Genomic DNA, 18739 nt, shown 5'->3' with positions numbered 1-18739 from the left:
CATTTCTACTTCAAAAAAACTCAAACCAATTTACTGAGAAATGATTTCCCAAACACAAAGCCATGTTGACTATCCCTAATCAGTCCTTGCCTTTCCAAATACACTCAAATCCTGTCCGTCAGGATTCCCTCCAGCAACATCACCGATGCCAGGCTCACTGGTCTATAGTTCCCTGACTTTCCCTGACCACCTTCCTTAAATAGTGGCACCACGTTAGCCAACCTCCAGTTTTCTGACACCTCACCTGTGGCTATCGATGATTAGGATATCTCAACAAGGGGCCCAGCAACCACTTCCCTAACTTCCCAGAGTTCTAGAGTACACTTAATCAGGTCCTGGGGATTTTTGTGTTTTAAGATATCCAGCATCATCGTCGCTCCAGTGTGGACACTTCTCAAGATGCCGATATTTGTTTCCCCATGTTCTGTGTCTTCGATGCCCTTCTCCATAGTAAACACTGATACAAAATGCTAATTTAGTATCTTGCCCCACCTCCTGTTGTTCCATACAAAGGTGGCCTTGCTGAACTTTAATTTTCTCTCTAGTTACCCTTTTTGTCGTTAATGTATTTAGCGGCAAACTATGTCTTGCTTCTTACCTCTGGACTCTACCAAGCCTGTTCTTCTTCCATAACTGATGCTGTGTCTGACTGGGGAAAAGTTATGTGATACATGTTGATAACACCAGCTCATTCCTCTCTTCTAACTTATTTTTCTCAACTGAAAGAGCTGCAAATTCCTTCTATTAAACATCAAATAGACTAAAAATGCAGTGTTTGGCCCCAGCTACAAACTCATGCCACAAATTCTATTCCACTTACACTTACACTCAGGCTGAAGTAGACTAAATGTTATGTGTGTCTCAGAAGATGCCAAATGTCAAGCTTCCGAACCCATCACATCTCCAGCACAAAGATGTCTGCTTTTACCATTGTAATATCATGCATATTTCATCCTGGCTGCAGCCAATCTGCTGCTGAAATACTGATTCATGTATCCCATCCCTGGATTCTACTAAAGCTATACTCTCCTGACCACCCTTCTATCCTAAACCCTCCATACTTGCACTTGTCCTTAGAAAAAAAGGAACTACTATCAGTGTCATTTGTTGCTAACTCATTATTTTGTATTCTTGCCAATTCGGGAGACTTAGAATCCCAGATTCCGTCGCCAATGTAAAATTTTCAACCTCATGTTTAAACTGGTTTATGATCTTCTGTTTTCCTATCTATCAATTAATTCCAGCACTGTTCTACTCTTCAACCAAATGTTTGTCTTTGTACTTTCTTGTTTCCTGTTGCTTGCTTTTTGTATCATACCTACAGCTGTTCAAGCCTCAATATTTGAGAATTCCTTCCCTGAAATCACATACCTGACACAGATTTTCTTCACACTTCCCAGTGTTAGCTCAGAGGCTGGAGAAGAATGCTGTTGCTGTAGTCACACAATTCCCTGGGTTATAAATAATATAGTCACTTGTTCCTGTTACCAAGACCAATTAAATACCTTATTAGGAAAGGATTAAAAACAAAAAGGGCCTATAAACCAGGTTTCTGAATAAACATAATTATCGGTTTATTATCAAAACCAAACATAACCAATTATTTATATCTTCATTGAATAACTTGCACAGTTAATAATGTAGAAATCTAAATGCTTATCCCTCTAAATATCCTCAAACCACATATGCTAACACACAAGTATTCTCTAGGAAGAGAGTCTGCCGAAATTAACTTACTTAAAAATGAACCTTTTGGCCAATGGACTTTTCTTGAAGGTGAAAAATTAAAGTGTAGAATGTACTGGAGCTTGTTGCTTTGATGTTTTGGCCTATGTGGTCAAGTCACTAATCATGTATAGTATTCTATGAAGACTTGCATACACAACTTACAGGACATACAACATAAATATAAGATTAAATGCAATATTTTCAAATCTTCTTTTAAAAAATATGTGCATTTCACCCTGAACTTAGCGTGAAAGCTTTCTTTCCTGAAATAGGAGAGATCAATGACGCACCTTGTTCTGTGTCGGCTTTTCTCCAACTCCGCTTTGCTCTTAGCGTCCCATGGATGACTTAAAAAAAATTCTGAACAGGTCAATGAAAAAGAAACCATGGACAGTCCAAAACATGCACCAGTGTTCAAATCTCAACCTTAAAAATATAAACAGAATTCAAATGTTTCACTAAACAATTGCGATCTTACAGTTCAGCTGTTTAGAGGGCTGCCAGAGAAACTCTGATAGTCAACCAAAACGGCTTTGCTGTTGGGGTTGGTTAGCTTAGTTGGCTGGATGGCTGGTTTGTGATGCAGAGTGACAGCAGCAGCTTAACATGATCTTAACATGATGTTAACATGAATGTCCTGCCTTCTCAACCTCACTTCTTGCCAGCAACATCCTCAGGTTAAATCACACCCAGCCATATCTGTCTCTAATTAGAGAGAAATCATTTCGTCCTGTGGGACTATATGACTTAATATGTTGTTGAAATTTGATGTGACAAGAGGCTGACATTGATGCTGAAGCCATGCATTTATTTGAGCCTCATAATTCTTGGCTGTTGGAATGGCTAATTTAGAATTGGTCTTCCAGAAATACACGCATGCTGTACGTTTTGCATGTGTTGGAAGCTGATTGCATGACAATATGCTTGTTGTAGCACCTAGCCCATTTGGTCATCATGTCTGTGCCAGCTCTCTGTAACAGAAACTCAGCTATTTCCAGATTCTGGTATTGCATTTCAGATCTTAACTAGTGCATATGTGAAAAAGATTTCCTTAGATTATCTTTGCTACTATTATTAATTACATTAATTTATGAAAGATTTTCTTGGCCCCTTAGTTCACCTTTTTTTTAATTTCCTGCAATTTTGCTGGAATTATTTGCTAGTTTACCTGTGCCTGGATGACAACCTCTCTTGCGAACTGGCAGAAAATGAGCTTTTTGTGTAATTTAAAGAAGTGCTAAAACAGTCAAGATTATTAAAATTGTGATCAGAGATAACGGGAACTGCAGATGCTGGAGAATCTGAGATAACAAAGTGTGGAACTAGACGAACACAGCAGGCCAAGCAGCACCTGAGGAGCACAAAAGCTGACGTTTCGGGCTTAGACCCTTCATCAGAAAAGGGGGATGGGGAGAGGGTTCTGAAATAAATAGGGAGAGAGGGGGAGGCGGACGAGAAGATAGGTGGAGAGGAGAGTATAGGTGGGGAGGTAGAGAGGGGATAGGTCAGTCCGGGGAGGACAGACAGGTCATGGGGCAGGATGAGGTTAGTAGGTAGGGAATGGAGGTGCGGCTTGAGGTGGGAGGAGGGGATAGGTGAGAGGAAGAACAGGTTAGGGAGGCGGGGACGAGCTGGGCTGGTTTTGGAATGTAGTGGGTGGAGCGGAGATTTTGAAGCTGGTGAAATCCACATTGATACCGTTGGGCTGCAGGGTACCCAAGCGGAATATGAGTTGCTGTTCCTGCAACCTACAGGTGGCATGATTATGGCACTGCAGGAGGCCCAGGATGGACATGTTATCTAAGGAATGGGAGGGGGAGTTGAAATGGCTCGCAACTGGGAGGTGCAGTTGTTTATTGTGAACCGAGCATAGGTGTTCTGCAAAGCGGTCCCCAAGCCTCCGTTTGGTTTCCCCAATGTAGAGGAAGCCACAACGTGTACAGCAGACTTGGTATACCACATTGGTGGATGTGCAGTTGAACATCTGCTCGATGTGGAAAGTCATCTTGGGGCTTGGGTTGGGTGTGGGGACAAGTGTAACACCTCCTGCGGTTGCAGGGGAAAGTGTAGGATTTGGTGGGGTTGGAGTGTGGAGCGGACAAGGGAGTCGTGGAGGTAGTGGTTTATTAAAATCCTTTCCCCTTTTGAGTTGTGTTTCATTGACTAGTACCAATGGTAGTGATTTTGTTAAGTTAGCCTTTTTCTGGGCTGCTTGAAGTGAATGTTAGTCTTGAAGCCAAGCAGAAATAGAGAAAAGGAAACAACAGGTGTAATTTTAAAGGGTTGTTGCAATAGAGAGGTGGGGTAAAGTAGAAAAATGCTAATTCTGTTTTCGTATTTCTCCATGGCGATGTTATCCATGATCAACTGTTAACAGCACTAGATTATTCCAATAATGGATTGTCTGGGAACAACTATCGTCATGTAAACACACCCGGTTTAAGATTCTTACGGGGATAAAAGGTGAGTCTTAGGAAGGGGAAGTTTTCATTGCTTGAGAGCACTTACGATAAGCATTTCTCCAACCCTCTTGATGTGTTGCTTTTAACTAAGGGAGGAAGTAAGAAACTGATGTGCCAATACATGCACTGCTTAAGCCAGGCTCCAGCTGGGTGCGCCAAGTTGTGATGCGTGTGGGAAAGATACATCCACGTTTCAATATGACCATAAATTTCATAGATGTCACTTTAAATGAAATAATGCTTTTGAGAGTGAATTGAAGAGGGCACGTGTAAGTTGTTCATTTAAATATAGAAAAGATAGAGCCAACAATTTGTCTAAACTAACACAAAATGCTGGAAACTCTCAGGTCCGGCAGCAGCTGTGGAGAGAGAAGTATTTTTCACTTGAGTAAAATTTCATACTGTTTATTGTTATCTTTAATGTGTATATCATTTCCGTTACAAACCTATAGTGGAGGCAGAAAATATTAACTCAGTATTCTCTTTCAGAAGCTGCATGCTTTGGATTTCTCGCATTTTCTGCTGTTTATGTCTAGAAACAGGAGAGACATTCTTCAATTGGGATTAGAAAAACTGGATTTTCTTAAGATTTTCGTAACTAATTTTCTCATTTTGTTTTTAATATTTCAGCCTTCAGTTTTGAGAATGACCATGTTGAAGATGTTGGTAATGTCACTATTGATTTACACACTGGCGCTGACTCAAGTCAAAGCTATAGTGCAGCAACCACCCCTGATGTAAATCTTGAAAACTTGTCAGAAACAATGGATCCAAATACAACAACTGGAACAGCAGGTATGTTTATAGAAGATTTTCACATTCATCACTACTGAAAAAAACTACTTGGAAACAGCTTAGCCCAATCCAGTCCCCGGTGCACCTCTAATTCCCTCCTCTTCCTTAACTTTATTCCACTTCCCAACTGTGTTCCTGCTGTCCTTCGGTACTTTTCCCAGGAATGTACTGCTAACATACCAACATACATAAAAGGGAATGATGTGTATTAATTATTTTTACCATATATCAAATGTATGATAAATAACTCTGCGTAACTGATTCCAGTGCACTCAATTTTTTTCTACCACTAGAGCGACACATATCAATTCAACGATCTTTGACAGACCTGAAGAATCTCATCGGTGTTGAAGGAGGTGAGTGTGTGGCCTTGCGTGCTTCAGAGAAACAGTTAGTCTTTAGCATGCCCAATACAGATTAAGGTTTTGCTGTTGTAATGAGAGTAAATAATGTCTCAGCGATTTGTAAGTGCACGCAAAATCAGTTTGATTATTTAAAAAAAAATAAATCTGAAAGGATCCTTTAAAAATAGAGTATTTGTCACATGAAAGAAGTGCATAAGAAATGCACTACTCAGCTATGACAGTGTTTTTGAAGGTTATTAAAATTTGTTTTGTTAAATCATTAGTGGCTGTTCATTTGTTGGCGTTGCTGTTGTTTTTCCTCTCCTTTCTCTCCTCTTTGTCACATACTCAATTCTAATCTAAGAGTCGGGAAACCAAAGCTTGAAACTGAGAGCCAATTCCTTTTGTGCCCATAGTTCTCGGTATTTGATTTGCTTTTGTTCAAGACTTTGGTACTTTGTGAAATTTGTAACCAGATCATGCTCAATCAAAAAGGATGTCTTTCATTGTGGTATATGTTGCAACAGCCACCAGTACTTTATGAAATTTGTTGATAGTGCAATTGCATTCATTGTGTTAACTAAAATCATCATTATGCATTTCATTAGATCAAACTAACTACACCATAAGGATGAGATGTTCAGCTCCTTTCCATACTTCACACTGAAATTAATTCTTACATAACAGACTTAAGTTAATTATATTAGTAGGTGTACTTAGCCTTAAATAAACAGCTGATTTTTGGTGCATTGCCACTTTCTTTCTAAGTAGTTAGTGTTAGCTACAGAAAGAGCTAAAGAGAAACTTCAATTTTAATGCTGTACTGATAAGCTTCTGTTGAACGAATGGTGACTGTGCTTTAACTAAGACCAAAAACACTTCTTATTTCCTATTAGCCTGAGATTATTGAGAAGTGCATTGGAAAGTAATTTGAAAATTTAGCTGTTCATCAAATCTGTCTTTGTTTTTTCTTTAAAAAGCACATTTTATTCTGAGTAGCAAGTTGTATGGTAAATAGCTCAAAATTAATATGCAATTATGCTAAATTTATTTTTGTTTGCTTTTTTTAAAGGGACGTTGTACCCGCTGTAAAGCATATTGTAAAACTTACATTTTAACATCATAAATTAAGATCATGATGTGATTACTCCTGTACATCTCCAATGGAATTTGCATGTGGTGAACTGGTGGTCTTCTGTGAAAATATAACCGGGCTGGGGGTGTGGAAGATATCCTCACATCCCCTGTAAACCTCCTAGAGCACCTTGGTCATTGATCCCTCAACCTGGAATATCTCCTCTGTATGCTGTCAACTGCAATTGCATTCTTCCTGTAATGTAGGTTTCAGAATTGCATCCAATACTCTTGCTGTGGCCGTTTGAAACCAATGTTTTTGCAGGCCCAGCATATTGTATTCAGGTTTTCAGTTTAACTTAGACTGAAACAATGCCTCTTTAATATATGAAAATCCGAATGGGATCTGAATACTTGCAAGTGTATGAACACTTTATCTTGCCTTGGATGCAATTAGGATGAAAACTGTTACTGGAATTTGGCCTTTAGATCAAATTGCATTGGTGCAGTCGACTTCTCAAGCTCTCCTTTTCACTTTTTTAAAAATTTCTAATTCACTGTTGAGTGACTGTGATTAATGATGCTTTGTATGTTTTCCCTAGCTGGTAAGAAGTCATGTCCTTTGTGTCCAGAAGAAAAGTTTAAACCCAACTATAGTCACAAGCTGCGAAGGCATTTGCAACATCTGCATTGGAAAGTATCTATAGAATTTGAAGGTAACTTTTCTTGTGTCCATGTCACAGACGAGGAAATATTTATCGATCACATAGTGGGTTGAATGGCAAAGGACTGTATACTTGAAAAAGATGCAACTGTGTAGGTTTTTTGGTACCAGATTTCCTCATAATGGTAATAGAGCTGAAATTTCTACAAGTGAACTAGTTATGAGACTTCTTTTCATTCAACAAGAGAGAAACCTTTTACTAGACTGATTTCAATGCATTTGTTACTTTGGATGACAATAATTCTAATATTTTACTTTGACTAACATTTTTTTGTTAATTGTCAGTTATTTTGAATGGCTTTATCTTCAAAATTGTGTTATTTGCAATTGCTACTTCACCTTTTGCTGGACTAGTTAACATTTTAAGTCCAACTGACAGTGAGATGAACAAAGTAGACAATGCTGACCATCAGAGAGCACTACAAAGTAGGCAGGTGGAGTTGAAAGATTAGGAATATCATCACGCCATCATCTTCAAAGTCCTTCTTCGCAATACTATTTAGAGCTGGGGCAGCTGAAAGCTTCAGCAGGGCTTTAGCTCACATTGAGAAACATCAGGAATCAAACTGCTTCTTGAATTTGTTCTTATACTCTTCAATTTAGGGTTGTCGTCAATTTGAGTGAGCACATCTTGATGGTGAAAGCCATTCATCATGTTTCACGGAGTTGACCAGAAAGATAAGTACCCAATAAAGTGATTAAGAATAAGAACAAAAAGCTTGAAAGGTCTAACAACATCTGTGCTGAGAGAAACAGAACCAACATTTTGAATTTGTGGCTTTGAGTGGCAATGTGGACAGGTCAGGGACCTTCCCCTTCTGATCATCAGTGGGGCAAGTGGTTAGATTATTTCAGAAATGTTTAGTACATCGGTCCAAAGAAACCTCTGACCTGCTCCTTTAACCACAGTTTTATAGCAGGTCCAGTTCAGTTTCTGGCCAATAGCAATCCCTGTAATGTTGACAGTGGGGAATTCAGTGCTAGTAACAGTCATTGTCTTGCTCTTGTGTGTCTCAAATGTTACTTGCCATTTATCAGCCCAAGGCTGGATGGTGTCTGGGCTTTGCTGCCTGTGGGCACAACTGTAACAGCTTGGATGGGGGCACAGCTAGTTCTGGAGCAACAATTTTCAGTCTTATTAGTAGATTGTAATCAGGGTCCATTGCCTTTGCAGCAACCAGTGCCATTAGCCATTTCTTAATATACTGTGGAGTGCATTGAGTTAGTTGACTGACAGATTTCAGCTAGGGAACATCAGGAGGAGGCCAAGATGGATCACCCACTTGACACTTCTAGCTGAAGTTGGATGCACAGTTATGCCCTGTCCTTTGGGATGCATTGGCCTTGCCCTTTGTTGAGGATGGGGATATATGTAGGGGCCGTGTCCTCCCTTTAGTTTTTTGTTTATCCTCCACCATTCATAACTGCATGTTACAGGATTGCAGAGCTAAGATCTGACCCATTTTGTGGGATCACTTAACCACTGGCTAATGCTGCCTCTCTTGTTTGGCGTGCAAGTAATCTTGTTCTGAAGCTTCACCAGGTTGACACTTCATTTTTAGATATGCCTGATGCTGTTCTTGGCATGCCCTCGTGTGATATTCATTGAACCAAAGTTAAATCTCCCAACTTTAATTGTATTGGTATTGCAGAGGGTATGAATGCTTTTTTTTTGAAACTGATTGAGAGACCTGTCACAGTATCATAAATAGTTTGTCTTTTTCCTAGGAAGATTAACCCTTGAAAATTGTGTCCATTTTAGTGTCCTTCAGCTGAAGATTTGAAACGGTATTTGGATGTTGAATGAGTTGCAAAATTGTTAGGCCTGAAATTGAGCAATTGTGATAATGATTTGCATTTATATACGGAGAGGGCAAAATTCTCTGTCCCAAGATCAGATCTGCCCACTTGCAAATTAAAGTCATGAATTATTTCTCCAGGGAAGTATTGAGCATTTTTGAAATGCTGGATAGGATTAGAGAAAGGTTTCTCTGTTCACAAAAACAAAGTTGCTGGAAAAGCTCAGCAGGTCTGGCAGCATCTGTGCAGGGAAAAACAGAGTTAACATTTGGTGTCCGGTGACCCTCCCTCTGTTTGTTTGTATTGTCACGGACATACTGTTTGTTGCTAGTGCAGTTTCAGCTGAAAGTTTGAGCCCTGTGAACCTCCACGTCCACCTTGTACCCTCCAGCCCATACAAGGAGTTTCCAGAACACTTGTTGAGCACGTCATAAGGCTGGCACTTCAGAAATAATACAGATATAATTGAACGCCATCCAGTTGGTTTTTCTGAAGTATTTGCTGCTGACGTTAGTTTTCTTTTTCTGTCCGATGTTTCATTCAACAGTACCTTACGGAAGTAGGAACACCTGATTTCTCTTGCAGTCTTGACATCTTTGTTTTGATAAATTTTGGCCTGAAGTTCTAGATTTTTAACTCCACACTGCCTTGAGATGGTCAAACAGATTACGCTCCAATACCATAAATTTCAGAACTGCTCAACTGTTCTACTTTTAATCCCAAAATCTCTACTCCAGACCAATTATCAAGAAAGAGTCCTGTTATCCTTTGCAGATTTTACAGATGACTGCCTAAGTAACACATACTCCTTTTTGGAATTCAGTCTGAGAGCTGGAATTTTTGTCCAGGGATTTGATGGTTCTGTTCTTCTGACTCAAATCTGCATTGAAATTTCTTTTTGATTTGAATCTGTTTTATACAAAATAATGCCCACTTGGTGTATATAGTGCTGAACTATAACAGCATCGCCTAAGTAACTGCATGAAAATGATACAATTATAAGAAAAACACCCAATCAGCGCAGCCAGTGGTCATGAGACACTGTATATCTCAATCACCCAGAGGTTAATTCAACATAGTGAACAAGATCAAACACCATTTTCCAAACAGGTCAAGGTTAAAATGGTGGAGAGAGTTCATTCGACCAGGTGAAAAGAATTCCTGACAACCTGATATAAAACCATTACTACTTTCAGAAGACAAATATTGAAATACGTAAAACTGAAGCAGCCCAGAGTACTTTTGGAAATACTAAAAGGGTGAAAGGAGCACTCCAGAAAGAAATCTTCATCTCAGAGTTATGAGATGCAAGAGGAGATTTGGTCAAAGAGGACAGTAAAGATTAACCTCGCTGGACAATGTTACACATCAGGCTGATAGTAGTACTGTGCAAGTTTGATCCCAGAGTGCCACCTGGCTTGATGTGCCGCTTAGAAATTCAGGTCCCATTAAGGGGCAACCAGAACAGCTTCAGAGTGGGCTGAGAGCTGGTGATGCTCATTGGACTTTTAATTGTTTGTTACAAGTGGAAAGAGCCATTCAGTTGTGTGTGAGAGCACTTCAGTATATAGAAAATATGAAAAAGAGGAGTTGGGTTTTTAGAAGGCTTTTGTGCCGTAGTAGTGTCCCTTCCTCTGAGCCAGGAGACCTATGTTAAATTCCCACCTGCTCCAAAGGTGAGTAGTAACATCTCTGAACAGCATGCTTAGAAAATATCACCTGAAATTTATTGTGTTAGGGAGTCTTGTGGTGCAGGGTATTTAAAAAAATCTCCAAGCCATAAGGCTCAGGTTTGAAGTCCCACTGAAAATATAAGGGGGTAGAAGATGAAATATAAGCTGAAATATAATTCAGAGGAGGTAGTGGTATCAGTAGACTGTTAATCCAGAGGCCCAGGTAATTTTCTGAGCACCTGGGTACAAATCCTGCCATGGCAGATGATGGAATTTGATTTCATTAAGAGAACAAAAATTACATTTAAGAGTCTAATGATGACCATGAAACCATCGCTGATTGTCAGCAAAACCCTAATAGCTTTTAGGGAAGGAAACTGCCACGCTTACGTAGTCTGGCTTCCATGTGACTCCAGAACCATAGCCAGGTGGGTGACTCTCAACTGCCCTCGAGGCAATAAAATGCTAACCAGTGATGTCCACATACCATGAATTAAATTTTTGGAAAAAAAGAGAGGAAACTCGCTAGTAATGTGAAAGAAGATTGCAAGAGGTTTTATTTTAAAAAGGTGGAAAGTTGAGAATGGACTTTGGACCACTGGAAAATGGGGCTGGAGAAGTAGTAGCGAGGAATGAAGGATTGATGGAGGAACTAATTACGATCTTTGCATCAATTTTTTTTTAATTTTAAAGTTGACATTTGTCATGGGGGAGGCAATGGCCTAGTGGTATTATCACTGGACTGTTAATGCAGAGACCCAGATAATGCTGTGGGGAACATACACCTCCTCTCACCCACCTTTCTACAAAAAGGCCATTCCCTACTCCAAATTTCTTCGCCTCTGCCGCATCGTCTCCTGAGATAAGGCATTCTACTCCCGAACATACCAAATGTCCTCGTTTTCCAAGGACTGCAACTTCCCCTCCAGTGGTCAAAAATGCCCTCAACTGTGTCTCTCGCATTTCCGGCAACTCATCCCTCACACCCTCTACCCACAATAACAACCAAAACAGAATCCCCCTTGTCCTCATGTACCACCTACCAACCTCTGAATCCAACACATCATCCTCAAACACTTTCGCCATCTACAATCTGACCTCACTACCCAAGACCTTAAGTGCTTTCCGTAGGGACCACTCTCTCTGACTCCCTTGTCTGCTCCTCCACCCCCGGCATTTTTCCCTGCAACCGAAGCAAGTGCTACACCTGTACCTACACCTTCCCCCTTCACCCCCCCTCCCAGGCCCCAAGAAGACCTTCCACATCAAACAGATGTTCACCTGCACATCTGCTAATGCGGTATATTGTATCCACTGTTCCTGTTATGGCCTCCTCTACATCGGGGAAACCTAGCAGAGGCTTGGGGACCACATTGCGGAACATGTATGCTCGGTTTGCAACAAACAGCTACACCTCCCAGTCACGAACCATTTCAACTCCCCCCTCCCACTCCTTGGATGACATGTCGATCCTGGGCCTCCTGCATTGCAACAATGATGCCACCTGAAAGCGGCAGGAACAGCATCTCCTATTTTGCTTGGGAAGCCTGCAGCCCAACAGTATCAATGTGGGATTCACAAGCCTGAAAATCTCCCCTACCCCCGATCGCATCCCAAAACCAGCACAGCTTGTCCATGCCTCCCTAACCATTCCTCCCACCTCAAGCCCCACCCCGTTCCCCCGTCCATCCTCCCTGGACTCGGCTATCCCCACCTACATTCACCTTCGCTGGCTCTAACCCCGCCTCTTTAACCTGGCTGTCTCCTCTCACCTTACCTTCTCCTTTATCTGTCTTTATCCACCTCCCCCGTCTCTCTCTTTATTTCAGAACCTCCTTCCCCTCCCCCATTTCTGAAGAAGGGTCTCAACCTGAAATGCCAAACTTTCCTGCTCCTCTGCTGCTTGGCCCGATGAGTTCATCCAGCTTCACATAGTGTTATCTCTAATGCTTTGGGGATCTGGGTTTGAATCCAATTATGGCAGATGGTGGAATTTAAATTCACTAAGAATCTTGAACTAGGAATCTCATACTGACCACAGAACAATTGTTGGGAAAAAACCACTAATGTCCTCTAAGGAACATAATTGCCACTGTTGCCTTGACTGCTGTCCTTACCTAGACTCCAGAAGCAGTTGACTCTTAACTACCCTCTGGGCAGTTAGGGATGGTCAGTAAATGCTGACCTAGCCAGTGCCTCCCTTATCCCATGATTTAACAAACAAAAAACTTGAAGGTCTACTTGTAAGAAACCTACTTAAGACCACCTTGGTTGCTGCACAGGTGAAGCTTTCACCTGAAACTGAGCGAGGTGATCTGTTTATGGCCAAATGTCTTCTGATCTACTAACCGCCACCATGTTAATTGAAATATAACAATTGCTTGTTAATCAGGACTGCAAAGTTGGATAATGCTTGAAAATTTGTAATGTTAGACTCTAACAAAACAAATTCAGATGTGTCCAAACATTACAAGCACACCAATACAACCACTACTATAACATTGTGCGATGATGACCTTCATAATATGCAATGCTGCAGAAAATTCTGCCCCAATGATTGCATTATGGATCTACCTGTAGCACATGGACTGCGATGGTTCAAGAAAGCAGCTCATCACCACTTTCTCAAGGGCAGTAAATGCTGACCAGCAGTCATGCCCGCGTCATCACAAGAGAATAAAGAGAACACTTCTGTTCTGTGGACAAATGCATCAACTAGCTTGCACACAGCAGGACTTTGCAAACTGCAGTAAGAAACAAGGCTAAGTAGGTTTCCTTTTTTGATCGATGGTGTTAATTGGCCAACAGATTAGTAAAACTGCCTTGGTCCTCTGTGAATGGTGCCATGGTATATTTCACACCAAATCTGTCCATTGCTTTTACAGCCTTCCTAATGTGGTAAGCCTTTCTGGCTTGCTTCAGCTCAACAAAATAGATGACAGCCATGCTCTGATTCATTCCTCAGGGCAGCACCTTGACCTCAGAGTCAGCCTGTGTTATATATTTAAGTATGGTGGATTGTCACTTTGAGTCTGATCAAGTGATGTAATAGCTTCATCAGGTGTCTTGGGCAGACATGGAGCTCTTTAACCTTGCTGCATATAGAGTGACCACCTCCATAATAAAGCTTCTGTTGTTTAACACTTCAACCTTCTGGTCCTTCTTGTAACTTCACTTGTGTTTTTAAATTTAAACAAAGCTTGGCAGTTGACTGTCAGTCACCATTAACTGATGCATCCTCCATGATAACACCTCTACCAGAGTCCATTGTCGATTCATCAGCACTCTCTTCCCATTCAGTAAAAATGTTGTTATTCCCTTTATAATGGTCTGTGTTGTGGATTGTACTAATGAATACAAGGCCAAAAGCTTTGACTACGTTTCTGTGTTCAGCAGTATTCGAGCTCTGTGCTCCCACATAATTATTATTGTGAACATACTGTGAAAAACCTGAGGCATATCCCTTGTTCATTAGATGGCAAAAACACTTTATTGTCCTGTATCAGAGAGTGCTGTTTTAGGAATTTCTGGCCTTGAATTTCTTACGTGTCAGTTACTGGTATTTGAATGTGATATGCTTCTAAGCACTTCATGTCTACAAGGTGGGGAGGAACACCCTTTCTGCTCTCATGCTGCCCAGCCCTGCCCTGGTCCTGTTGCTTGTATTAAGCGGTCAAAAAATTGGCTTAAAAGTATAAATATTTTTTTAAATCAAAAGAATGTTTAACTAATTTTGTATTCTGCAAATATTTTGCCACGAGTCCGTGGCAGAGCCCTATTAAAAAGTCTTGTTGCTGTCTTTAATTCTTGCTGAATTCACCTTGTAACAGGTTATAGAATGTGCATCTGTCATTTGTCCTGCCGACGCATGAAAACTGATCTCAATGGGGAACAGGTAACAACAATAAAACCTATATTAATAAATAATTGTTCAATTTATATATCTCAGTTAAAATGGTTTATTCGTGTCTTTGGAATATAGGTGTATGTGTGTGAATTTTCTATAGGAATTATTCAGATACAGGATCTGTTTCCAAACAAACAATTGTGGAAATTTATCATTAGTCATTATTCAGCCAGGAACCAAAATTGGTCAAGTGATCAAGTAATGTAATAACAGAAAGGTAAAATGTGGCTCGCATCTGAGTCGATATCGATTGCTCAGTCTAGTCCTTGACTAGACTATCACCTGACAATTTTTGCAGTTATACCATAATCACACAACTTTCTGTCTCGATTTCTTAATCTTTCAATAACTATGTTTCATTCCAAGTTACAGATCTTCAGTTAACTTGAATGCTGAATGCATAAAAATGGAATAAAACCGCATTCATGTATGCAATAACTGTGCCATGATTTCTTTAGGATATTGGCAACTTTTGTTTATCCCTTTCATATATTGCCTACTGCATTTTTCAGGTGATTATTGCCTTTCAGTTACATCTGACTATTTATTGTTGTTTTGATTAAGGACCACAGAAAATCTAAACCTGAGATATGTATACTACATTACTCATACTTTCTACTTCTTTCAACCCTTTCCCAAACACAAAAAAAATAGGTGCCGGTATAGGCCATTCAGCCCTTTGAGCTCCACCAATCAATGTGGTCATGGCTGATCATCCTACTCAGTATCCTCAACTAAGAGAGAACTCCTGACTGTACAAACCTGACTTTAAAAAATGATTGCCTAGTTGTTAGACTTTTCTTTTGTCCAGAAACATTGGACTTTATCAGACTGACAGTGGGGCAGGCTTGGCCCTATACCTGGTCTATTTTGCACATTCCAGGTTTCAGAAACCTAGGTTAGCAAAATCCAGCTTGAGAGAAGCCTGATGATTCAAATAACTAACTGCCTCTATGAATTCCATCTGCATAAATCTGATTCAACCCCATTTCTAACATCATGCAAATGTGAACTGCTGTGTTAATTCCCAGATGCTGTGATTTCTAGGCTAGTCTGCCATTTTTACAATGACACAGAAATATTCTCCTTAGTTTCATATGATTTGTTTAATTATCCATTACCTGATCAATAGATCGGTATATTTTTAAGGTGCGAAATGTAGCTATACACAACCCAACATCCGTAACCAAGACCAAGCTAAAAGTTTAACATGCAAGACATTTTAGTGGCTCATGGATTCACAATCTCCCATGTGTGTTTAGTTTGTTACAGAAAGATTTTTTTTGATTATCAGTAGTTTTAAAGTCATGCCTCTTAAAGACACCATTTTGCTAAGAGTTTGAGAACAGTAGTGCACTAGTTGACACAACTTCTTCCTCCCTTTCTGATGTTGTGATAAACAATGAGTAGAATCTGTTGAGGATGGATCATCACTTAACATGTCTGTTGTAGACTTGAACTGAAGCAAACTGCTTCAAAACCTAAAAATGTGTTCCTGTACTGTCTTATTCACAGGTGTAGATTTTTAACTTTAACATGCAATTTTGATGACTATTACCCTGATTTCTCAATATGTTTCCAACGGTCACTTAGCATTGTCAGGTTTTGCACTGTTCAGTTGCATGTAGAAAGCTGCCATTTATTCGTTTGCCAATAATGTTGGTGTGGTTGCTGATTGCTGTGAGTAAAGAATACATTTAGAAATTTACAGAAGTTGGAAATATCATAATCCTTTGGCTATGAAGTGTTTGCTTTAATATAGTTTCCTGCATTCAGGTCCCAGTAAGAATTGGAGCACATTACCACTGCATTGTCTGTTCAGCTACCATTGCTCGCAGAACAGACATGATCAGCCACATAACACGACATTTGAACAAGGGAGACACAGAAGCCAGCTTCAGTGGAGGTGCGTGAAGTAGGTGGGACCATTTGAAATCTGGGAAAGTTGGCTATTTATTGTCTCCCTGGTTGACACCTGAAAAACCCACTTTGACCTCAGCATTCTAGCCAACGGAATTGAAATGTCATCTGAGATTCCTGCTTCTGGTTGCTGTTCAGTGGCTCCTCTGGGAAATGTATTTGTGCAAATGTCAGCTGAGAATAGGATCTAGTTTTGTTCAGTGGCTTGTTGGGTGAATGGCAAAAGAAGGGTGTACAATCAAGGCAAGTGAATGGAGTAAAGAGACAATTCAATACGATATCGGCGCTTTGCCATTCAAAATTTCTTTCCTGTTGACACCTGGTATCTTATTTCATTTTTTGAGATTTTTTTAGGATATCAACAGACTCTAGAAGAAGCTGCTCCAGAAGAGAGGAAAGGAAATTTTTATGGGTTAAACTGTGATAACAGGTGTACAGCTGGATGAACACAGCAGGCTGAGCAGGAAAGCTGATGTTTCGGGTCTGGACCCTTCTTTCTGAAGAAGGGTCCAGGCCAGAATTTCAGTTTTCCTGCTCCTTTGATGCTGCTTGGCCTGCAGTGTTCATCCAGCTCTAAACCTTGTTATCACAGATTCTCCAGCATTGGGCAGATCCTACTATCTCTGGAATTAGCTGTGTTGTGATCACAATTTGAGTTATTCTGAGATATTTTAAATAAGATGGACTGGGATGAAGCTGATTTTAAGTAAATAAATAAATTATCAGGGCAGTGTGGATCTCAGTCTGTAACTTGTTTGTGGTGGTGTATGCTGAACTATATCACTGAAACAGTAAAGCGCAGGTCACAAGAAGTTGTGAAACTACATAGCATTGGGGTCGATAAACGATGAATGTAATGTCTAGTTTTGGTCACCAGTTGGCAGGAGGCGTTCAAAATTCTGTAGACACAAGAGAAAACCCAGAAGATTGATCATTCTCATCAGGAAAAGAATCTGTAAAAACCCAGACTTTTAATCTCTGAACTAAGGTGATGGGGAGAGAAGCATGCACGTGTGAATTAAATATCGGAGATATGTATTTAAAATAGTTATTTGTATGTTTAGGAAAAAGCTGTTGTACAGTTCTTCAGACTTCAAGCATGACATTAGTCCAAGGTCACACAAAGTAAAACTGATGAAAAGCAAGTTAAGGATTGATGTCAGTAAGCTCCTGATGCAAAGATTATAATTATAGATGGTGAACGCAAAAGCCCTGGAACCATTTAAGGAACAGTCAGTTGCTGTGTATAAGGAATCAGTCGTTACAGATGACGAGCATCAAAGATGCTTCCCCTTAGTTCAGTTTAACGTATCAGCCAGAATGACAGCAAAGAGCACTACAGTTTGCTCCCTGGATGAGAAGGAACCAAATCAACTGCAGTTTGCAATCATGTACAAGATCAAGCGTGGATGTTGGGTGAGGATAGGAATAAGCTTGATTCTTTAAGGTGCAGTAGCCTGCTGAGGTTCAGTGCAAGGTTCACATATTGAGATTGGCCATGTTGCTGTGGAACAGAAATTTGTGATGACGCCAGTCACAACCGGCAAGGAGTTGATGCCTTCAGGAAAAGACGGGAAGGGGAGGGAGAGAAAGTACCCAAAGTGGCAACTGACCTAATCCTTCAAAGGAATCTCTTAAACACTTGGATTTTCAGAAATCTTTGTCTTTTCAATGCTGTGCCTCACTTCTTGTAACTGACTTTCTCTATTTTAGCCACTAGTGGGCAAATGCAATCCACGGAAGTGCTGAAGGAAGTTGATACTGATGTTCATGTTTTTCCAAACCACCTGACTCCTCAAAAAACAGACTCTTTCTTTAATCCTAAAATGAAATCTAACAGGTAATGTATGTAACTTGTTATTCTAAACAATGAGGTGCAGCTTTAGCTTACCAATTTTAGTTAATGTACGGTTTTATTTTACAATTTTATTGATTTAATTATACTATACATATATATATATATATGTGTGTGTGTGTGTATATATATAAGTATATATAAAAAACAGGCAGGAAAACACACTGACGCTTCATCGGGGGCTGCACTGAGGCTGTTACCCAGCAGGGTAATGAAATGTCTGCGAAACAACAAACCAGCTCGGCGAGCCAACCAACCTCAACACCCACTATCCGAGCTACAAATCTACTCCAAAAACCTTAGATATATATTTTTAACATGCAAGTTAGACATTGCTGATTAAATATGTGACTTCTATTTCTATATGTGGACTCAGAATCATTTATCTGTTTTTGTGTTAATGAAGTTAATTATACTACAACATTCTGCTGTGTAATAAGCGGCACACTTAAATGGT

At 40.1% G+C, this 18739-nt stretch overlaps 1 protein-coding gene across 2 annotated transcripts in view; it reads left to right on the top strand.

Moving 5' to 3' along the window:
* trmt1l (tRNA methyltransferase 1-like) overlaps window positions 1–18739 on the top strand; it is a 55024-nt gene that overhangs the window by 4659 nt on the left and 31626 nt on the right. The window contains exons 1-7 of one of the 2 annotated variants that reach the window (XM_048539510.1): window positions 4103–4191; window positions 4821–4985; window positions 5279–5341; window positions 7006–7119; window positions 14431–14495; window positions 16284–16413; window positions 18141–18267. In XM_048539510.1, the coding sequence (XP_048395467.1) occupies window positions 4955–4985; window positions 5279–5341; window positions 7006–7119; window positions 14431–14495; window positions 16284–16413; window positions 18141–18267 (530 nt within the window). In that variant the 5' untranslated portion in view covers window positions 4103–4191; window positions 4821–4954. Of the gene's footprint in view, window positions 1–4102; window positions 4192–4820; window positions 4986–5278; window positions 5342–7005; window positions 7120–14430; window positions 14496–16283; window positions 16414–18140; window positions 18268–18739 lie in introns of those variants that run through there. The other variant, XM_048539509.2, reaches the window with a different exon arrangement.

The sequence above is a fragment of the Stegostoma tigrinum genome, chromosome 8 (assembly GCF_030684315.1).
Source record: "Stegostoma tigrinum isolate sSteTig4 chromosome 8, sSteTig4.hap1, whole genome shotgun sequence".
NCBI classification, from domain to species: domain Eukaryota; kingdom Metazoa; phylum Chordata; class Chondrichthyes; order Orectolobiformes; family Stegostomatidae; genus Stegostoma; species Stegostoma tigrinum.
This window is presented reverse-complemented; position numbering and strand designations above follow the sequence as displayed.